Genomic DNA, 23,407 nt, shown 5'->3' on the forward strand with positions numbered 1-23,407 from the left:
ATATAGGTCAAAGGGTTGGAATTATAAATTAACCAATGGAATTTCTAGAAAGTGCATTCACCACTTGGGCATCACATTTAGTAGTTAAATAGTCACAGTTGGCTTGCCGAGTCAGGAAAAACAATTAGCCATGTGATTTTGGAAGCTCACAAGCATATGGAGCACCCCTGCTTTCTTGCCTCTAGCATCTGTTAACAGGCACCGTTTCAGCAACTGTGGCCAACCAGTGTTCCTGGGTCTTCCATGAACATATCTAATCCTTTTTTAAAAAAAAAAGGTTTCTCAGGCCACACACAAACAGTATATATTTTGATTTAGTATTACTTTACTAAACATTAAACACTATTTGAGATTAAGGTGAAAATATGCAAGTATTTTCTCAAATTAGGGCAAAGTGCATTTTGTCTAGTGACACAAGGACACTAGAAACAGGATTTTATGAGAGAAACAAGTTTGTACTCTTTAAATTCTGAGCTACTTGGAAAAGAGTTGTATTTTGAAAGCTTATTGCAATTTAGAACTCCCGAAGTGTTGTTTCAGCAGCAACAACAAAAAAGTTGAGAACTTGTTCACAATTCTGTTTGCTAAATCTACACTAAGATACCAGGGGGCAAATGCTTCCTGCTGTAGATTCCTGCACTAAGCAGGTGGCATTGGAAGTGTGGCTTTGGGGGCAGTCGTCTTTCTCATTTCCCCAGCTAGGGTGAGGGTCATAAGCTGCAGTTATAAGATGCCTGTGGTCCTACAGAAGTTTGCTGGACAACAGGTAGGAATTACTGGAGTCTGGCCACATTTGGAGGCTTACAGATTTCCCACCTGCACTTCAGCTGAGCCAGAGGAAACTCTATCCACATTTCAACCAGAATCTATTATAGCCTGAACCGTAGCTTGGTGACTTCCAGTTGCCCTGGACTTCAACTCCCAGCAGACAGCATGGCAAATGGCTGGGGATAGTTGTAGTTCAAAACATTTGGAGTGCAGCAGCTGGCTGGGGAAAGTTTGATACAGTATCGGTGCCACAAAGTCTGACTTCTCTAGGTTGGCCTGGGACCTACCAGCTCCTCCCAGGTGTAGGTAAATTCACACCCTGCCCCACAGATACTGGCTCCCTTTGATCCCTGCCCACCTCCTGTCACACTGGAGGAGCAGTAGCTCTTTATGACTGTATGTAGAACAAGACACCTAAAAGAAGTTGTCGTCATTACTAGGCAAAAATGAACCAAGGTTTATGCAGTGGAGACCTACCCCCCACAACTGCATTCAGGAAAAGAGTGAGAAGTGAAAACGGCTGTCTGCACAGTCAAGACTGGCAGCTAAAACACGTAATGGTTGGTATTTTGTCTTTGTCTGTCTGTCTCTCTGCGCTTTAATACAATACTAGTTAATACTTCCAGCAACCCACAAAAGGGACATTACCACCCCTTCCTTTAAAATAGCAACTACAGAAGAGACTTGAGGGGCAGGGGTGGGGATTTTTGATATAAGAAAGGCTTCTTGAAGGCTAAGAAGTCTTCATTAGCTCTAAATGTTCAACTGCTATCCATTTCATCTCAGGAACTGCACAGTGATTGTTTTAGACAGAACCACAGGATAATGTCTTTATTGTTTTCAACATAACAGACCTAGTGGATTCTGCAAGCCTCTTGTTGAAGGAGCCAGGAGGCACACCAAAGCCAGCTAGGATGCTGATGCTGCCGCCGCCGCTTTTGCCTTTTGTTCAATGCGCTTCTTCCGAGCCAGCAAGCGCCTCTCCCGTTCAAATTCTTTCATGCGCATGACATAGCTACAGGAAAGCACACAAGTGCAGGTCAGGTCAGAGCAACCGATACTTCTCCCCCCACCCCCAAAACCCATCCTCGCATTCTGTGGTTTCCAGGCCAAAAGATACTAGCTGGCTTGAATCCCTCATAAAACTTTTCTCCCTCCCCACTTGAACATTCTTCTATTCTGCAGAGACATCTGTAGCATGTATATGGATATCTACCTAATGCACCTTTCCCCAAGTTGTCATCTGCTGATATGGGATCAGTGAGATACCCTACATTCTATTTAGCTTTCCTATCAGGAGAGAATACTGTCAAAAATATTTGCCAGTTTAGAAGTCTCTTGAACCTGGAAAGACTTGTATAAAGACTGGTGAGATGCTTTGAGTGAAGGAACTCAAAAAGCCAAATCAAAGCTCACTCAGCATTAAGGAAGAATAGTTAACAGATCGGTATATAAGATTTCACCCTACCCACACCACTGAAGGGGTTGTGACACAATAACTTCCCCTGCCCATATGCTACCTGTTAAGTCTTGCTAAATTCTTATGGTGGACAGAGAAAAAGTGATACAGGAGTGTTAGCAACAAGCTAACTTGGAAGGCTGATTTACAGGAAGAAGGGAGGCATAGCTCTGACTTACTCCAGGTGCTCACAGTAATCCCAGTCATGACGCTCGTGTTTGCACGCAAAGATATTTGGAAATTTGTCACGTTTGCACTTCGCCCACTTAAGGAAGTAGTGTGCACAATAGTCTCGCATGTCAAGAGGAAGCTGAGCTTCATTCATCTGCTGCTCTGTTGCTATCATCACTGCATGGGAAAATGGAAGGGGATAAAATGAACAGAAGTGAGGTCAGGATCCAGGCAGGGTCAACCTGATCAACTGTCATCAACTCGTTTGAAACCTCTGTAGTGGCTTATGGCCTTTGGAAACCTGATCTGCAAATTCGATTAGCTATTAAAGTTGATAGACCATTCCAGTATAAATCCAAGTGCTACATCCTCACAGTAATCATAGCTAGTCAACACCAGTGAAAGAATTCAGAGTTCCTGCCCTGCACTTAGAGCTGTGCCTTAAATCTTATTTAAGCATATTTTAAACAAATGCATGACCTTTCTGTAGAGACAACACAGTCACCCTCAAATCAGACATCTCAAGGACCAGGCGCAGCTCGCACACTAGCTCTAACTGTACGAATGCACTCTGGCCACTGCAGAAACCTGAACATCCGTGCTCGGGGCTGAGCCCAGGCGAAGTCCAAATTGCAAAGCTGTGATTTCAGAAGTGTTACCACATCCAACAAAGGCTGAATCCCTATTGCCTGGTCTGCCTTCTAACCGACCATGAGCACCTCTGCCTTGTTGGGATTAACTTTCAATTTGTTCACTTTCATCCAATCCATTACTAATGACAGATGGTGGTTTTGAACCAAAGAAGCTTCCCTGGATTTAGCTGAAAAGGAGAAATAGAGCTGAGTGTCATCAGCATGCTGCAGACACCAGACCCCGAAACTCTATAGACAAACTCTCCCAGCAGTTTCATATAATTGTTAAATAGCATGGGAGACAGAACAGAACCCAAGGGGCACCACAGGCCTGCAGCTAATGCGTGGAACTGAGGTCCCCCAACACCAACTTCTGGGTTCACCCCTCCTGGAACGAACAGTCCTATCCCAGCAAAGTGGCCCAGAAGGGTATCAGGGATCTAGCACACACGTGGTACCTCTCACATTTCTCACGTCCACATCCTCAGGAGGCTGTACAAAATAAAAAGTATCCATTAACACTGAACAAGCAGGGGCCAAAGTTATCCCCACTGGGCCTGCTATCAACTATAGCACCCTAAGTCAGAACGGATCTAAGCAATTTCGTAAGCAAAGCGCTAAGCAAAGCTTTTTTTATTTTTTATTCCGGGAGGCAAACATGCCCCCTTCATTTTCATCCTCGCAACCACCCTGGAGGTAGGCACTAGCTCGGGATAATCCGGCGAGCATCACAGCCACCTCTGGATTATTACTATATTTTACAGTTGTGCAACACCTTTCAACCCAAAGCATTTTTACATAATGCCCTGTAATGGATGTCTCTGTGAAAGTGTTCTCATGCAAGAGTGAGAAAAGGAAGGATTTAAACCAGGCATAGGCAAACTCCGGCCCTCCAGATGTTTGCGACTACAATTCCCATCATCCCTAGCTAACAGGACCAGTGGCCAGGGATGACGGGAATTGTAGTCCCAAACATCTGGAGGGCCGGAGTTTGCCTATGCCTGATTTAAACCATGGCAACGCGACAAACAGCTGTCCTTAAATAACACTGCCTCAAACGTGGCTCTCCGGCGATGCTGGCAGATAAGCAGAGAGAGCCCAGCTCGGGAAAGGGTGTCTGTGTCCAGCGTCACTCCGGATCTTCTGCCGCCCGAGGCGGTCGCCTCCCCTTGGCTCCTGGGCCGGCCCTCGCACCCCCACCCACCCCGGGAGAGAGAACCTACCTCGCAGTGGGTTGGCGAGGCCTGCCTGGGGGGCCAGGCTGGGCTTGAGGGCTGCGCCAGGCGAAGGCTCCGGGAAGAGGCGGAGCCAAGCGCTGGGTGACCTTCGCCTTCCCCGTCTCCTTCCCTCCCTCCCCGCTCAGCTCAGCTCGGCTCACCGCGTTCTTTGCGCTCCTCGGGGAAGCCGAAGTGGGGGTCGAAGGTGGGCATCTTGACCGGGTCCGGCTCCACCTCCGCGTCCCATAAATACCGCCGAGCCAGATGAGCCCCCATCTTGGCCGCCTCCAACCTGCCTCCTGAGGTTGCTCTTGCTATTTCCCGCCCCGCCTTTCCACTATTCCGGAAGCGGAAGTAAACCCCCCTTTAAAAAAAGGCTTCCGGTAACAAATGCATGCCGCTGTCGCAGAGCTACGAAACGTATAGAGAGAAGCATCGTCTCTGATGATGCCATTTCCTGGTTCCGCGTGAGGCGCCATTTTAAAATATTCCTGGGCAGCTGACCTGAAAAATAAATGGAGAAAAACCACACTTTTAAAACGTGGCTGTTGCTGGACACCAGCATGCTGCCCAGTGAATGAATGATGTACCACCAAAGAGGGCGGTTTTATTTCTCTTCTAAACTTATTTGTTGCTAGCGTGTGGAACTTTTTTTAAAAAATGGTTTTCCAACATCCGCCTCGCTATTGCAAATCCCAATGCAGAAAACGCCGCACATTACCGCCATATTGCAGGAATTGCAAGCTGTGGCTTGGAGATAGGAGCCCTCCCAAGTGACTATTGCAAACTGAGGGTTATGCGAAAGTCTAGTTTGCAACAACCATATAATGGAGTCCAGTGGTTACACTTCTACTGTAGATTGGGAATTGGGCTGAAGCTAGAATTTCAAGGCATGTGGTGCTGAGGTTTTTTCTTTTTTAATCTTTGTGGCAGACATAGTATGCCCCTTCCCCGTGTAAAATGGCGATCCCAAATAAAAAAATAACTGGAGACTTATATATACATGTCTATTTTTTTTCTAGCTCTACAACCATTACAGTGGGAAGAGTAGCCAAAACGCATGCATCTGCTTTTAACATTTTCAGCTGGGAGTATATTGTGCTGTAAAATGTGGAACTTAACACCTTAGATTTAACAAAGTAGTTTTGGAACTGTAGTCATTTTAACATGTATTATAATTAACTCAGTGCAACATGGCAAACACCTCAGCAATGCCATCCATTACTTTTGTCCTCACACTGCAGTAGGGCTGGGAAAGTAGTAAACAATCCTGGAAGTGTAGTTCACTGTTATATTCCCAATGCAGGTTGAAGGATTTTGCTGATAAGAGTACAGTAGCATATAGCAGCTCTCCAATGTAGTCCAATGTTGACATAGTAGGACAGAGATGAGATTGGAATCCAGTTTGGATTTGGAGGGGGGGAATCCCCAGTGCCTCTCAATTTGCAGCAAAAGTAATTTTACTTTTAACGGGGGGGGGGGGCAGACCTCCTCCCATCAGGTCAATCACTCCATTGCATACTGATGCTTTGTGCTCCATTGCCTTGCATGCAGGCTGGCTGCATTTTTAAATGTTCAAAACATTTTTTTAAATGCATGAAGTAAGGCCCAAGTTAGAGTAGGGGCTTATGTCTTGGATGCTAACTTTTCTTTAATCTCCCTCAGCCACAAGCTCTGTATACAGGAACCCTGCTTGTTTACTCTTAGATAGTGCTACACTAGGAGTTACCAACACAGTACTGGCACGCTCAGTGTCTACTGAGACATTTCCTGATACTCACAGGGTCCCCTCCCCCAGCTGAAATTTGACTTGAATGAATAGATTGAATCAGTAGGCTGAAGGGCTGAAAATTGATTTGAAGGAATCTGTTAGAATAGGTTGTTGAGTGTGCTTGGGTGTCTTGTGTACCCATCAGTCCAAATAGGTTGGTGATCCCTGTAAACAGTTCTAAAAAAGACTCCAAAAACCCAGATTTTCCCCACTGTGATTTTTAATTTTGACATCAAACTCTGAACATAATGCTCAAAATAAGTGAGACACGCTCCTAGATATAGGTTATATAGGACATCAAAGACTTTAAGAAAGAGTTGATACCTCGGATTAGCATCACAGCTGCTTCAGACATTGTTATAATGCTGCCAGTTATGCACTAGATTAAAAGGACCACTTACATGTTCTTTGGATGACCTATTCTAATGTGGGCTAGAACAAACTCCTGGGACTATCTCCAGGTAGGTGCTTACTTGAGTGATCAATTGGGAGGAGTGCTTCAGCGAGGCTTTGTGGGTGGTTTTGCTATTTTTAGGAATAAGAATTTTGAGTGGAAAGTATTCCACAAATTTGCAGATTAACACAAATTAGATGGGATTTGTGGGGTACAAATTGGAAGATAAGGTTAGAGCCCAATGGCCCAGGAATAAAGTGGGAAAGCACTCACTTAGAAACTGTACTGTTGAAAAGGTCCTGAGGATTATAAACAATGATAAGAAATTCTACATACAATACCACTTTAACACCATGGCTTCCCCCAAAGAATCCTGGGAACTGTAGTTTGTTAAGGGTGAAGAGATTAATTAGGAGTTTCCAGCAAGTTTAACAAACTACAGCTCCCATACTTCTCTGGGGAGTGGTAAATGAGTGCTATGGTGTGGATGTGACCACAAGAACTGCAATTGCTATTATACATTTAGTAAGTCCATCCCTGGTGCTTTTACCCATATGCTAGCAAGGTAGCAGGTAGGACCCTGAAAAGAACAATAGGTACAATAGGTAGAGCAGGGAAAGCTATCTTCTCAGGAAGGGATGATATAAAGCAGACTGAACAGTTTGTTTGTGAAAGATATAACTGCAGACTAAGCCTGTGTTCACACTCCCGTTTATGGTGCACTCACTGCATTTCCAGTAGCACCTTAAAGACCAACTATTTTTTATTTTGACTATGGCAGACCAACACGGCTACCTATCTGTAACTGCATTTCCAGTGCTAAGTTACCGGTATTTATCTGTGTTCATATAACATTATCCAAGTGCTTATGTTTCCTGTACTTTCTTACCAGAGGAGGGATTCACCTAAGGGTCTTGTCCTTGCCCTGTGCAAGGACTTCCATGTGTGCAGTGGGGTTTCCCCTCCTCCCCTCTTGTGCCCCTCTGATATTGGCTCTGGGAGTTGGGCGAACCCTCAGAACAGCACTCCAATCAGTGTGAAGCTGGTTTAGGAAACAATGCTTCAAACTGTACCAAAGTACAAGATACATATGCATGTTGGATAACATCGTGTTAAAATGGATTTAAAACCCAGCACTGGAAATGAAGTGAGTGCCGCAGTAAATGGGATGCCGAACACATCCTAATGTGTTGTTTCTTAAAGCAGCTTCATCCCAGTTGGATGCTTTTAGTCACTCCTAATTCATCTGCAGCCAAGGTGGGAACACCTTTGCATAGTGTTAAGACAACCCTGCTGTGGAACACCCTAACTGAGGGCTTGCAACCATTTTCATTTGATAGGTTAGCTAAGAGTTCCATGTATTTGGACAATGGTTGGAGGTGGCTGTTGCCCAAAGACATCTAGACAACACATGCCACTAATGATGGTCCCAAACATCCACAAAGCTTTGGTCATTTAGGGAATATCCAGCTATATTTAAGAGATGTGAACTCCTTGAAGCTTGTGTCAAGGATCCCATATAGAAAGATCTCCTTCATTTTTTTTTTCATTTTTTTTTAGCAATTGCAACCTGTTGGCTTCTCACAGACAAAGTTGACTTTTAAATTACAGTCAATGTCATTCCAATTACCCTCCTTATAAAGGACAGCACAATTTTCCACACCATCATTATTGTTGGGCTCTCCTTGCCTCCAGAACCTGTAACAGAGAAGCACAGTTAGTACAGAATTGTGAAATCACTGCAGAAGAGACTTGCTGAATTATGTGGATGCCTTCTACATTTGTAGGGAACCAAAGTTGGGGACCGCCTGATCACAAATCACACCTCGTTGTGCTCTGGAGAGCAAATATACTATACAAAGCTGGTCAAAAAGGGAGGGGTGACATGGGAGAGTGAAAAAACAGGAGGAGGGGTAATGCCTCAAAGTGGCAGTGAATGATAACCATGTACAGTGGTACCTCGGGTTAAGAACTTAATTCGTTCTGGAGGTCCGTTCTTAACCTGAAACTGCAGCTCTTTCAGACTTCCTTTCGTGCCATATTTCAGCTTCACACCTGAAAGCTCTGTGTCTGAGCAGGGGGGAGGGGTGTCAGTCTCTGGGACAACCCACGTTTTACCTCTGAATTGGGGCAAACGGCAAACTGATAAAAACCTGCTTGCCGTTTGCTCCAATTCAGCGGTAAAATGTGGGTTTCCTCAGGGAAAGCGCCAGAACAAATAACAAACAAGCAAGACTTTTGGACCCAGAGCTTTATATCCCAGACCTGTGCCTAGAAACACAGCACAAAAGTCTGGATGAGCCCTGTATCTAGGAAAGCAGCTAGAATAGTTGATTCAGCTGCTTGAGCTGCTCCACTAGATCAAGTCAAGGGATTGAATCCTATGGAAGGAGCGTAACAGAAAGAAAGTTTCTTTCCTCTCCATCCTTCTGCCTCCCAGAAAAGCTGCTCCAGAGTAATAAACAATGTGGGATGTTGCTCTGGCCAGGGTTATGCAATCCTCTCTTCCCACAACAGTCCCCTGAGCTGCATTCCACTCCTTTGAGAAGCTTTCAGGGGCGCAGGAGGCTGCAGGGTAAAAGAGGAATGGCTATGTGGCTCCTGGGAATTCCTGACACCGTTCTGCCCCCTGCCTTTTCCCTGTAAGGGCTCCAGAAAGAAGAGCTAGGTATCATCCACATACCTTTCTGTTGGTGCTGTTCCATCAACCCACTGCCACGCTCCCTCGTTCACTGCATCACTTATGCCAATCCAGACCGAGGTGAGCTTTATTTTTGTAACCACAAAATTCTAGGAAGAAAAACATGTAGCACCTTCACAAATGCTGTAGCACATGAAATCCATAGTCTGCCTAGCTGCAATATGTTGCTGTGATAAAAATGCATTCAGGAGATTGGCCTGAATGATTGCTCAAGAATTCCGCCACCCCAATCCTGTCACTCAGTCATGGGTTCGAGACCCTCGTTGGGTGAAAAGATTCCTGTATTGCAGGGGGTTGGACTTGATGATCCTAGTGGTCCATTTCAAGTCTAAATTTCTATGATTCTATGCCTATACTTGCATATTCCTGTTTGTTCTAAGGATTGTCACTGATGGCCCGAGGGTCTCCTCCACATGACCAGTTTACTGAGCATTCATGATTTGCTTGCACACAGCTTACATGGAGATTAGGCTATGTCTAGTCCAGTGTTTCCCAACCTTTTTTGGGCAAAGGCACACTTGTTTGATGAAAAAAATCTCGAGGCACACCACCATTACAGCCCCGTGACGTCAGCGCGCAGCGTCACGCCGGGAGGGACGCACGAAAGTGTAAGTTTCAAATTTTTTCCCCTCCCCCTTGCCAGGGAACCTCCAAGCTTTGGGGGTGGGGGGGGAGGAGGCAGCAAAGTGAGGCAGGAAGGAGAGCGCGGCTTGGCTGAGTGAGCTTTGGCAGGGGCAGGGAATGAGAGCCGCGAGGCGGGCGCTGCGGACGGAGGCGCTGCCCGCCGAGCTCGCAGGCAGCCAGGCAGGCAGACGGCGAGAGCCCCGCGCTGGGCGGCCTCTCCTCGCCGCCGCCGCCCCGCCTCTCGCCGCCCGACTCGCCCGCCTCCCTCCAGGCAACATCTCGCGGCACACCAGGCAACATCTCGCGGCACACTAGTGTGCCGCGGAACAGTGGTTGGGAAACACTGGTCTAGTCTTTATTCAGCATTTATTCTGGTTTGTAGGGCCTACACATTCTCTTTGAGAACTACAAAAGCCTGTTTTTTCTTGCACTAGGGTGGATTTGTTGCACTAGGGTGACAAAGGACTTTAATCAACCTTAATGGTGCACACCTAAATTTCTGGTGTATACTTGAATCTCTCCCACAAAATAGAGACCATCTGGAGGCACCCTGAACGGCTGGCCTTTTGCCTCCATTTCTGCTCCCTGCAGAGGATGATGCTATCAATTTGTGGGTGGGTAGGGGAGAGACTTAGGCTACTTGGAGGGAAGGTGGGATATAAACAGATAGCAGTAAACAGATAGTGTCAGGAGTGCATGCAGGAGCCAGGCCCTGTGACCAGTAGGACTTCCTAAGTTTGTTCTGGAGAGGCAAGGTGCGGCCACACAGGTGAGGCCGCTTGGTAACTCACTGCACCTGGTCACAAGAGCCAGGAAGGGATATAAGGTCAGCATTTCCCTTTGGCTCTTTGCCACAGCAACTTGTTTCCTGCCTTGCTGCGTTCGGTTTCTTGCTTCCTGATCCTCGGACCTCAGCTTCTTGACTCCTTGCTTCTCAGCCCTCGGACCCTTGACTTTGTGACTCCCTGCTTCCTGACCCTCGGACCCCTGGTTTCTGGACTCTCATTCCTGCTCCCACCCTGCTATCTTGCCTCCGGTCCTGACGTCCTCCGCCAGGACTTTGACCCATAGACTGGACCGTGACAGACAGAATAAGTGCAAGACCTGTAAAACCTGCCCACTCAGAACTTATATATGTATGACAATATGTTAGCTGATTTTTAAAATTAAAAATGAATTACCAGAGTGGTGATGTATTTGCTTAGGTTTCCCTATCCTCTTCTCTACCCATATATTGCCTAGGTCCAGGAAAGCAACAGCTAGGAACTGGAAGCTGCTTGAATTCTTAGGAAAATCTGGTTTGGATAGAGTATAATTACAGGGCCAAGCAAAAGACAGTTTTGTGAATGAACAGAGCAAATGCGCCTTACGACCAAAGGTGCTGCTCAGACCTGCTCACGCTTGCTGTTAATAATGACCAGGTGGGAACTGATAGTAATGCAGAATTTTCTGGCATCTTCCCATTGTTTTTCGTCTTCTGAGTAGTAGTAGCAACTTCCTAGAAACTCATGCCAGGATAAAGGGTCAGTCCTCCTGCAGATTTCTGAAAGAGGGAAAAGTTTTATATGAAAACTATCAATAATAATAGTGGCAGTAAAGGGAAGATTGATTAACTGGAGTGCAAGCTGAACTGTAGCAGAACAGAAACAGTTCTGATTGCAACAAAGATAGTATGTCTCTTTATACATCGCTATTTGGGATTAGAACCACTAAGATGGCAAGACACATCTCAGGGTTAGGAATTGTCATAATGTGGTCTAAAACATGGAGGTTGGGATGTTCCCCCCTCTACTATCCCTGCATAGAGCCCCAGTTTGTCAAATAGATTTGACCAAGGTTTCCGTGGATAAATTCTGTTCAGTGATGCTTTTTGCTTTTCTATATCAGTTGCTTACATCTTGTTCCTCTCGCACATACCTCTATTTTCCAATGCATTTATTTTTCCATCCAATTTAGATATTTGTTCCTCCACTCTTCTATCAGTTGCTTCACTCCTCTTGTCATTACGTTCTTCTAAAGCTTTAAGTTCTTTCAGAAAAGCGGTCTTCAATTTGTCAGCTGTTAGAGGGATGATTGAAACATCACAGCTTTCCTGTGGGCAGCTGGTATTCAGCTTCCCAAGCTCAGAGAAGATGGCGGCATCTAGAAGGGCAAGAGATGGGCATCATTGCATGAGCTGCCCTGGAGCCCCACCCCATTGTTGCTGTTTCCTCCAGAGGCAGGTCTGCAATCAGACATTTTATGGGGAAGGAACCTAAGCATACAGGGAAGGGATCGTTACAGAACAACAGGAATGCAAAGCCAATATGTGTAAAGTTATTTAACATTACAGTGGTACCTCGGGTTACGAGCTTAATTCATTCCTGAGGTCCGTTCTTAACCTGAAACCGTTCTTAACCTGAGGTCCCACTTTAGCTAAGGGGGCCTCCCTCTGCTGCCACGCCGCCACCACCGCGTAATTTCTGTTCTCATCCTGGGGCAAAGTCCGCTAACCTGGAAGTAGTACCTCGCTTTAAGAACTTTGCCCCAGGATGAGAACCCAAAGTGTTACAAACACCTGAGGTGTTTGTAACCTGAGGTACCACTGTATTAAATACCAATAAAATGAAATGTAATTTCATATTTTAGAGAGAGAAAAATATGGGTCAGTTATCCCAGTGCCTTTGCATTCACAGGCCAGTTTACGTCTTCCCAGTTCACTTCTTCCTGAACATTTAAGTAGCATACTGCATGCATGACCTTCCTTATAACTTCTGTAGTAAAAATACTAGATGCTTCTTTTCAAATGAAAGCTAAATATTCAAGGTGGGGAGCTAGAATATATGTGAAGAGCCCAGTCCTGCCCACGCAGCTCGCCCTATAGCCACAGCCTGTGACAGAAGACAGGGGATTCAGTCAGGAATTCCCCATTTCCCTCTGTTGGTCACACTCTCTGACTTGGGAGTGGGACTGCTGGGTTCTGTGAGGCACAGAGCCCCTCCAATGGTACTGTGACTGGCCTTGCACTTGCCAAGGCTCAGCCAAAGGGATTGACCTACCCCCCCCCCACAACTTTCCAGTGTAATTACTGAGATCTGAAACTTGTGAAGATGACAGTCTTGGGAGATGCCAGCCAAACCACAGAGAGACATGAAGCTCATTTGTTTGTACGCAGCCCTTCCTTTCCTTCCTTGCTGCAGCACCACGGTACACCATATACGTGTACATATAAATCTTCTTTCCCTTTTGAGTCCCAGTCCCTCACTGCTTTTATCTCTTGAAGCTGGGGTGCTCCACAGTGTGTCTTGACACACATGAACACCCCTCCTACTTCTTGCACTCACGCTGTACAAGGAGAATGATGCCGATCAGGAGACCCACAAGAGCCAGGAGCAGAACCAGGCAGTTTCTCCAACAGCCTTTCCATTGGGCTGGAGTTAAGGTCCATCGGGCTAGAGTTAAGGTGCATTGAGCTGTGGCTGGGTGGAGAGAGAGAAAGAGGGAGGGAGAGATTTGAAACAGCTCAGAATGGCAACGCCAGGAAAAAAGAGAAACCATTAGCAAGCAGGCTGCTGCTGCTGCTGCTGCTGCTGCTGCTGCTGCTGCCATGGTGAGGCATTGCCAGTGTAAGGGTGCCGCAAAGGCATTCAGGATAGCATGTTGGAACTGTGGAGAAGCTGGGGTAATTGTAAGGGTGATATAAGCTATGCTGTGGATACAAAAAAGGCATGGTCTGAGTGATTGTCTGCAATATGTTAACCAGTAGGGTTGCCATACGTCTGGAATTTCACAGACATATCTGGAATACTGCAACCGGAAGCAGTGTCCCGGTGGAAATCAGCAAAATGTCTAGGAAAATCCAGAAATATAGCAACCCATGTCAGCAGTGTTGTCATATTTATTTTCAATTTTGCAAAAAAAGAAGTTAGTGTCCGAATTTTCACTTTTTGAAATATGGCAGCCCTATTAACCATGGCTTATAAACTATGGTTAGCTATAATTAACAAGGCCACTGTTACAAGGCCACAGTGTACGCATAGCTGCCACCCCAGTCTTCCCTTATGCATAATAGCCAACAGAGGGCAGCAACACTGAAGCTAGCAAGGTCCCTTCTTCTCATACCTGGTGGTTCAGGCAGTGCCTTTGGCTCCTCCATTTCCTGAGGCACCGAGATGCTGTCATAGTCGCTCTCTTTGTCAAAGTCTTCATATTCATCTAGACAGGGGGGTGGACAGAGTTAACTTTTGGAATGTACCAATACGGATATCAACGGGAGCTGGTACGCTCCTCTTCCCAGTTGTAGCAGGTGAGCTCTGCTTCCCACAATCTTTTTTTTTTTTTTTTTTTGCTGCTCTTGAATCTGAGTCCACGCCTATTTCTTCTTCGCCCCTCCACCCATGCTTCAGAAGGTGGGCTGTCGCTTCCCCCCACCCCAAAACACATCCCAAGTTTATCTAATTAACTTTAGTCCAGCACCTTATGCTTTAAAGCAAACCTCAACTGTCCATTTGCTAAGCTTGAGACACTTCTATCCCAGAAGGCATGGGTGGGTGGAAGGAGTAACTTCATAATACATAGCACCTCTCTTGCTCCCCTGCTGACCATATTTTAGCAAAAAAAAATACCTTCTACAATTCCAGTTTTCCTTACGGGTTGTTGGGGTAGGGGACGGCAAGACCCGTACAGCTGGAGATCTTCTCCTCTGCTTGATACTCCTGTGTCATCATACATGGTCTACACTGAAGAAAGTGAGATGCTCACTTGAAATACAAATCTTCCTCCTGCTCTCAGGTTTCATTTCATCTATTTTCTTTGGTTTCTCTTCCTTTTATAATGGTTTGTGGCAGATTCAATATCTTGGTATATAAGGGAACATCAGCTGTGTTTGGGTTACACCTGAGCAAAATTAGTGAGAGTTAATTTTCTATTTTTATTAATAAACATACTTCTAGTCATATATAAATATCGAAACATAGAACATAGAACCTAAGATAAGCAATAGCAGTCCATTAACATTTATTTATTTTCTTTATTGTAATTTTATTTATGATAATAAAAAACAACAGTGACTAAACAATACATAGTATTGAAGTGTAGGAAGAAGAAGAGTTTGGATTTGATATCCCGCCTTTCACTCCCTTTAAGGAGTCTCAAAGCAGCTAACATTCTCCTTTCCCTTCCTCCCCCACAACAAACACTCTGTGAGGTGAGTGGGGCTGAGAGACTTCAAAGAAGTGTGACTAGCCCAAGGTCACCCAGCAGCTGCATGTGGAGGAGCGGAGACGCGAACCCGGTTCCCCAGATTACGTGACTCTTAACCACTACACCACACTGGCTCTCTAGGCCACATTCACACCACACATTTAAAGTACTTTTATGCCACTTTAAACAGTCATGGCTTCTTCCCCCAAAGAATTCTGGGAGTTGTTTGTTAAAGGTGCTAAGGGTTGTTAGCAAATCTCTATTTGCCTTCCAGAGCTACAGTTCCCAGAGTTCCCTGCAAAGAGGCAGTGATTGTTAAGCCACTGTGAGAACTGTAGCCCTAGGAGAGGAAGAGGGGTCTTAACAAACCAGAGCTCTCAAGAGTCTTTGGGGGAAGCCATGACTGGTTTGACTTCACCCCTGAAGGTACACTTTTCCATTGCGCCCCGAGACAGACAGGTGCCAATCAACCAACTATGCTTTAAATGTATGATGTGAACGCCACTCAAGAGTCACATTTCATCCTGTGGCTTCCTGAACAGGAAGTTGCATAGCCAGCTTTTCAGTTCATCAAGTTCTTCCCAAATTATTTCTGAGTTCCTTGTGGTTTAAAAAAGTACAGGCCTTTATTAATAAACGTAAAAAAGGGAAACCACTCTTCTTCAAACATACCATGCCTAATTATCCCCCATGATATTCTTGCAGAAAAGCTGGTAAAATGTAGACTGGACAAGGTAACTTAGGTGGATTTGTAGCTGGTTGACTGAATGAATCCAAAAAGTGCTCATTAATGGTTCCTCGTCATCATTTATAAATGACTTGGATGAAAGAATTGAAGGGATGCTCATCAAATTTGCAGATGACATCAAACTGGCAGGACAAAATTGGGATTCAAGATGACCTTAACAGATTGGCGAACTGGTCCCTTACAAGATGAATTTCAACAGGGACAAATGTAAGGTTCTGCACTTAGGCAGGAAGAACCAGCAGCACAAATATAAGATGTGGGACACCTGTGAAAAGGATCTAGGGGTCTTAGTAGACCACAAGCTCAACGTAAGTGATGCAGCAGTAAAAAAAAAGCTACGGTAATGCTGTTCCAGGCTGCATCAACAGAAGTATAGTGTCCAGATCAAGGGAAGTAAGAGTACTGCTTTATTTTGCTTTCTTCAGACCGCACCTGGAATACTGTGTCCAGGTTTGCCTCTGCAGCTTTGACCTTCTCTCCTGCTCCCATTGTTGCCTAAAATTTTTGGCTCATCTTGATTAGAGTTTACAAAGCTGCTCATCTTCAGGGATGGGTGGGGTTGCGCACAGGCCTCGCGCTTCCTGCCCTAAGCAGTGTCTAGGCCGCCGTGTCACAGGGGAGTCCCGGCATGTGTCATGTCTGCAGCAGGCCAATCTGGCTGGCTGGGTGCGTGGCTTGTCGCATTTAAGCGGCTGCACAGCCGGGAGCTCCTTCTTGTGCTTTGGACCTTGGTTGGGTGCCGTTGAGGGGCCTGGTAGGACTTTTTCCACTTGGCAAACTGGCACCAGCCACTTGGTTTTCACCTGCCTTGTAGCAAATCATCACAACTTTGTAAGATTTGGCGGTTAGGCACTGGAAAAGCTTGGTTTATGAGAGGGGAGGTTGTGGCTATCACCTGCCCCTCCCCTTTAAGGGTGTTCCGTTAAAGGAATCCTGGGGTCATGGTTCCTGTCCAAAGCCTGGGTGGTGGCTAGGGCCATGGCATGACCTTTCCGGTGACCCCGGGGGAGCTCTGAGGTGATGTACATCAACAGGGTTCCCCCTACAGGTAGTTAACCCTTGTGAGACTTCCTGCATGGCAGGCAGGAGTCAGATATAGTCGTTTTGGGTCCAGTGCCTAAAGCCAATACCACTCACATTCTGTAACCAATAAAAGTTGTGGCCTTTTTTGCCCATTAACCTAAAATACTGGTGTCCACATGTTTTTATTCATCAAAGGAGGGGGTGCGAGGCCTCGATGTGCAACTAACTTCATAGCTTCCTTCTTTCCACTCCAAGAAAACTTTAGCTCAGCTATCAGGATCTCAACTGCACCTTCCATAAGCACCTTCTAGGTTTGTTGTTTGGAAGGGATAATCTCTGAGACTAGTATATCTAGTGTGGTCCAGTACATGCTGTTCATTAAAAGCTCCTCACTTAGCTCAGAGTCAAGGGTTTTAACTTTCTCAAACCTCACTTTACAGAGTTTAATCTTTTGTGAGGGCCCTGAGGAGGCCTCTCCAGTTGTCACTGAGGCTTCAGCACAAAGATGCTGGAGGTGACCTAGATTTCCACACTTGCCCCCCATTCACCTAACATACTTACCCACACATCTAACACCATACATACTATCATATGCTTACTCCCATTTTTATACAATATCATCAGCACATCACAGGTGTGAGCGTGTTATCTTGCACATCAGATCTGATGTGCTTGCACTGATGGAACAATCAGAAGATTCCAGCATTGAATTACTCGCAATGTTTCCCATCCACATTAGTGGATGGGATTTGATGGGACTTCACAACCTCCATGCGGATGTCTCAGTACATCAGCAGTTCAACACATGTAATCAGGGATCCCTTTTCCCTGATCTTCACCTCAGAGTGGACTGGTAATACTCCATTGATAGGTGGATTCACTGTGAGTTCGTTCTCACAGATGAACCATTCCCTGATGAGGTTTGGGCTGGATATAGCTACTCCCCTCTGCAAGAGTAGGGAACCCTTGAGTTGGTCCGTCTTTGGAGACTGATGGAATCTGATGCTCTGGGAAATTTCTCTGCTGACACATAGTCACTGATATGATCGCCCCTGAGTGTCCTTGCTGTCATTACAAAGCATACAGATTGCTTTGGTATTCCAGTGCCCTGTGTGTGTTAAAGGTCTCACCTCATCTTTAAAAACAGTATCTTTAAAAACAATGGCAAAAATAGGGTTGCCATAAGTCCAGAATTTCCCGGACATATAAAGAATCCAGCTGTCTCTAGCAGTGTCTGACAGAAATCGGGGAAAATGTCTGAGAAAATCCAGATGTATGGCAGCCCATGTCGGCAGTGCCAGCCATTCATTCAATTAATTAATTAATTAATTAATATGCTGCCCTTATACCCAGAGGTCTCAGGCCAGTTCACAGAACAAAATCAAAATATAAAACCACAAGATATATAATAAAAAAATAAAAAAATAACCCAATAACTTCCCCCAAAGCCACATTTTAAAAGGGCATAGGATGTCAATCAAGTCAACCAAAGGCCTGGTTAAAAAGGAACATTTTTGCCTGGAGCCTAAAAGTGTATAATGGCAAACTTTCCTGGGGCCATTTCTTCATAAAAATAGCTCAAAAATGGCATATTTTTGTGTGTGATTTTGCCCAAAGAAGCTTAACAACTTTTCTCTCTGGATTTTCACTGTTTGAAATATGGCAACCCGCAAAAAGAACCATCCCAAAAAGGTGTGTGCATGGAGGGGAACTATCTCTCTGTTTAATTTGAGCACAAATGTTACTGCTCTGTTCTTTTTAAAATGTGAGCTAAATTTGCACGTGCACCAGTGAAATGGAAGGCCTCTCCCAACTCTCTTAAAAACGTTGTCTATCTCCAGCCCAGGAAATGGAATGCTGACACAAACAGAAGAGCAAAAAGAGAAGTTGTGGTGTCGTGATTCAGGATATCACAGATGGAGTCCTGCTGTGTCATCTCCTCAGGGCTAACCAAAACTAATGCTGCTTTTCTTTTGCTTTAAATAAAATTTCCACCCTGCCCTTCCATATCAAAAATCCAAGAGCAGCTACTAATGAAGGAAGAATACAAACCATAAAATCAATAAAATGTACTTTGAAATAACAAGTATATGAAGAACAGAACAATGAAAATTGACACCAAAGATTTAAATCTAAAAGGCCTAGCGCAGACATCTTCAACCGGTTGACTGTGATCGGCAGGTAGATTGCTTGGGTGCTCCAGGTTGATCACGGGATTACAAACAGTGATCGCCTGTGTGCTCCTGATCTTTTGCGCCCCGCCCCACCCCGCCCCCAGCACTATGTCCCATCGCCGCCACCTCAGTGAAAGCTTGTATTCCCTGCCTTGGCGGCATAGTTTTGAAAGGAGAGTTCTACCACAGAGCTTAAGGCACCATACAAGTTGCTTGCAGGCAGTTATGCATCCAGGAACTGACCAGACCCAGACCTTCTTGGCGGTTTTAGCAAAGTGGTGGTCTCATGTGCCTTCAGACTATACCATGGGGCACTGGCTTCTTTGTGCAACTCCCTAGGGAAACCTTTGCAGACCTTTTACTGAAGAGATTCCTCTATCCTAGGACTACCTGTGTCATAAGAAGTTAGATGTGCTCAGAGGCAAGTCTCTAAAGAAACATTAGACAGATCATTAAGGCATTTGTCATAGAGAAGCAGTTGAGGGTGCTTACCCTTTCCTCATCAGCCATTGGCTGTTCCAATTCCAGTGGCTTTCATTTATGTGGTTTCCAAATGGAACTCACATTTTGAAGGCTAGAGGAGGAACAGCCACTGCTGAGGTGATCTGAAAAGCAGCAGGAGGAAAAGATTTGAGCACCCTTGGTGCTTCTCCACTCTGAATTCCCTTCTTCCAAAGTTGTTTTTCTTTAAACGAAACAAACCAAGGAATGAACACGAACATACATTTGTGTGTAATGTGTAGGTGAGGCTTAAAAGTTGTTCAGATCCATGCTTTTCTGTCTAGAGGCAGGAAGCGAAGAAAGTATCAGACTCAAGTCTGTGTCAGACTTTTCTAAAGAATTAAAATGCCTTTTATTAAGAAATCTGAGAGGCGCATACATTTTTGGCAAACAGCCTTCCCACATTCGTTTCACAATCTCTTTTCCTCCAAATCCCTCTTTGACAACAGTGACTCACACGACACAGTGGATCTTTGAGAAAAAACGTGTCCTGAGAGCTTCACCTTCACCAAATTGGAAAAAACGTGAAGGGCAGCAGGACAAGGTGTGAAAGCGTAAAGAAAAAAATATTTTCAGAATATATAGTCTTCTCTCCCCCCCGCAACTGAACAGCTTTTCAGCACATACAGTATGATAATGAAAGCATCCATTGACATTGTACACTTTCACAATCATTGTGTTATGCTGCGCATTGTGTTATGCTGCGTAGTAACTAAAACAAAACCCAAATTTGGTGACAGATAAAACCTAAAGCTATGTATATCAAAGCTTAACAGTGAAGGTGTCAGGTGGATCCAGTCTGGAGTGGGAATTCCATAAACAGAGCACCATCACACAAAAATAGTCTTTTTGCCATTTGTTACCTCTCTAGTGAAGCAAAATACGAAATGCCTCAATGGAAATAGTACCTAAGGAGGACACATAAAGCCCCTTGGTTGTTCAAGGCACATGAGATACAGGCCATGAGGGCAAATGCTGCAGCTCCCACTGAAAAGCCATTTGGCAAGAGTGAGAAGGCCTCCCAGACACCCAAAGCACTGCTCCTCCATGCTGGGAACAATCGTGGGCCTATCAAGATCCCCCTTATATGAAGGAGATCTATGTAAGGTCAAATGGGTGAGTGGATGGGCGAATCTATCAATTTTGGTTTCTCAGTTTCTTATTTTTATAATTTTAAATTCAATCCACCATATTTCCACATTAGTTAGTGATTTACTTTTTTAAAGCCCTCATGAAAATCACCAGCATTTTAGCACAAATTTCACCTAATATACACATTCTTGTGTGCAATTTAGTCTAATATACTTTTTTTGCAAAGCCATTTTCTATAATATAATGCACCATTCCCTGTTATTTTCACCAACACATGCACACCTTAGTCTAGTGTATGTACATATATATATTAGTACACATTACTTGGCTGGAGATCTGCACTGCAAAATTCAGAGCAGTGTGAACTTTTTACGTATTCCTGTGTTTTGGTTCACATATTGTTTTGAAAAGTGCAAATCAGGTTGGTTTGCATTTAAATGCAAACTGAATTGAATACCTCCCGTATACCAGGTAGCCAACAGGGGTATATCTGGCTGATTAGGTGCTGTGCTGCAAGATGCTGCTTCACTTGGAGGAGCCCAGCCTTCTCCAGTAACCTCCTACTGCAGAACAGGGGAACCTCTGATTGGCTGTTCAGCACTGGGGTCCTCAGAATCCAAGGATGCTACATCCTTAGGCTGGGACATGTTAATCTGGTGATTCAGTCAACATCAGTGCACATCCTGCCAAACCTACATTTCCACTTGCCCAGCCACTTCCCCCTGGGAAAACCCACTGCTAACTGTTTTTTAAATTATTTTTTTTATTAAAGATGTTCTTGTTTTACAGAAGTAAGTGTAATCTCTCTCATATTTTTCCCATGTAACATTTTTACAAATCCATTTCATTTGTTGAGACATTAGGGGGAGGAAGAAAAAAAAGAAGGGGTGGAGGGAGGGATGATGGGTGGGGGTGGGGTCAGGTGGCGATGTTTCTGTTATGCTTAATGTATGTAGGGTTTGGTGTCAGCATTGCTTGTGCTGTTCACTTGTGTTCCTTTGGTGGTGAGAGAGTTTGGGGTTGGCCTAGGGTGTGGTTGCAGAAGACGCCTTTTATGGCTCCCTTTTATCACATACACAGCCCAACAAGTCAACAACAAGAATCCACCAACAGCATACAAATCAATATGGCTAAGCTGATCCAAAACACCCACCCCACTCACACACGAAAACAAAGATCACCACAGCTAATCCCACTGCTTACTGTTGTATAAAAGCAAACATCAGTTGGGTTTTCTCTGGATTGATATTTGCTCCAATTTAACTCTAAATCTAAAGAGCCGGTTTTCTGGGGGAAACAGTGGGGCAAAGGCAAAACTCCTTGGACCCATGTCTAGAAAGCAGGGGACAAGAAGGAAACCTCTCGGACTCATGCTTTCTAGACATGGGACAAGTGGAAGTGTGGACACCCTATTCTCTTTTATAATGTGATGTTTTTTTGGGGGGTTATTGTCTTTATTTTGATTATATATTTTGTGATTTTATATTTTGATTTTGTTCTGTGAACTGCCCTGAGACTTCTGGGTATAGGGCGGTATATAAATAATAATAATAATAACAATATTCATTGGATTTCAATCAAGGTTCATTTTTTCTCAGTAGCAATTAAGTGGCACAGGGAGTAAACCTTATAGTCAGTAGTCTGTGATTATTATTATTATTATTATTATTATTATTATTATTATTATTATGTAACTGAAAGTAATCGCTTGATTTATTATTGCGTGGCCAGGCGGAGACCCCCCTGACCCCAGGCGACCCCCATGAGGAATAATGACTCATGACAATATGTTATGGGATTAAAATTGGCCACAACTTTATTAAACCTTCAGATGTAGGGAGACCTTGGCTTAGGCATTGGGCGCTTATCCCTCCCAGTCCCGGTCCGGGAATCTGGGGAACATCAGGGTTATCCAAACTGTGTGGGGATTGGGCTGGCTCTGGAAAACGTATGTTTGAGCAGAGAGCCCGTCCCTCATTTCGCCGTAACGTAGGGGAGAGCACTGACAAGCTAACAGTGACTCCCTTCCACACAACCCCTTTAACGGGGAACCCTGGGATTGCCGCTGCAGGGGGGGGGGCATGGGTCACCGCTTCATGCCCCCCCATTTAGGGAAGATAGATTAAAGGATTCCGCCCAAGGTCTGAAACCACCAAAGTTGTGACGTTTTGCTATGGGGAAGGCAAAACCTGCCAATGCAGGGAAATTCCTTCCCAGTCCTTCAACAGCAACCATCAATGACTGTAGCAGTGCCCGCATACCTGTAAAGAAGAGGTTAACCTGCAAAAGGAAGGCATAAACTAAGGGAGAGCAGGGTGGGAGAAGCTCTGGAGCCGACTGAGGACTTCCAGGTAAGTTCCACCCCCTATTGTGTGTGCAGGGAGGTCCTAACCCTACCTGGTCAACTCCCTTGGCAACACCTCCCCAGCTGGGGTTGGCTAACTGTCTGAGGTTGGCCAGGAACCTCCAGGTATCCAGATTGGGGAGGCGAAGACAGGCTGCATTGCTGGGGATCGTGTAGGATCAAGGGGCTGTATGCGACCCCGCAAAAAGCGCTCCCCATTGAGGTGGGGAGCAGTCGATATACACATCTTAATAAAATTAAATGATATGAAATAGAATTATGCATGATATAAAAGTTATATAGAAAATTGAATTTGTAGGAATTAATACAAAATTAGATAAAAGAGTGTTATGAGCTTGTGGGTGCTAGACCACTATAATCTCTGGACCTCACATGTGTTAGCATTTAATTAAGGCTTGGGGTGCTAAATTGTGTGCTAGACACGTAATCCCTGGAATTAGCATGGTTCAAAGCTGCTTAAACCAGGCTAGTTTCCTATGTGAGACGATAGCCTGAGCAATGGGCCATTAAGAGTACAATGGATCAAAGAGACTTGGTGTGATGATGTTTAAGGTCAGAGGGAATCCAAGACTGCATGTGTGTCATG

At 45.0% G+C, this 23,407-nt stretch overlaps 2 protein-coding genes across 2 annotated transcripts; both read right to left on the reverse strand.

Annotated features, from left to right (window-relative positions):
* Positions 1–1,584: 1,584 nt before the first annotated feature.
* Positions 1,585–4,585, reverse strand: NDUFB7 (NADH:ubiquinone oxidoreductase subunit B7). Its single transcript, XM_081185045.1, has 3 exons — positions 4,409–4,585; positions 2,407–2,575; positions 1,585–1,783 (listed from the first exon to the last, which is right to left on the reverse strand). The coding sequence occupies exons 1-3, from the start codon at positions 4,521–4,523 to the stop codon at positions 1,678–1,680; spliced, it is 390 nt and encodes a 129-aa protein (XP_081041171.1). The 5' UTR covers positions 4,524–4,585; the 3' UTR covers positions 1,585–1,677.
* On the reverse strand, positions 4,585–19,636 carry LOC308582157 (uncharacterized protein; the record flags this gene model as incomplete). Its single annotated transcript, XM_081185038.1, has 9 exons — positions 19,356–19,636; positions 14,342–14,612; positions 13,839–13,931; positions 13,061–13,195; positions 11,655–11,879; positions 11,129–11,280; positions 9,096–9,202; positions 8,043–8,110; positions 4,585–4,751 (listed from the first exon to the last, which is right to left on the reverse strand). Exons 2-9 carry the CDS (start codon positions 14,445–14,447, stop codon positions 4,585–4,587), a joined length of 1,053 nt encoding a protein of 350 aa, XP_081041164.1. The 5' UTR covers positions 14,448–14,612; positions 19,356–19,636.
* Positions 19,637–23,407: the final 3,771 nt, after the last annotated feature.

This window comes from Podarcis bocagei (genome assembly GCF_964188305.1).
Source record: "Podarcis bocagei genome assembly, chromosome: 2".
In the NCBI taxonomy this organism is placed as follows: Eukaryota; Metazoa; Chordata; class Lepidosauria; order Squamata; family Lacertidae; genus Podarcis; species Podarcis bocagei.

Bases quoted from the DNA above. Each gene is read 5' to 3' on its own strand.
- NDUFB7 (XM_081185045.1), bottom strand. From the start codon at position 4,523: ATGGGGGCTCATCTGGCTCGGCGGTATTTATGGGACGCGGAGGTGGAG. The intron at 2,576-4,408 runs GTGAGCCGAGCT...TTTCCCATGCAG, and splicing joins CGAGGAGCGCAAAGAACGCG to TGATGATAGCAACAGAGCAG. The intron at 1,784-2,406 runs GTAAGTCAGAGC...GCTTTCCTGTAG, and splicing joins GATTACTGTGAGCACCTGGA to CTATGTCATGCGCATGAAAG.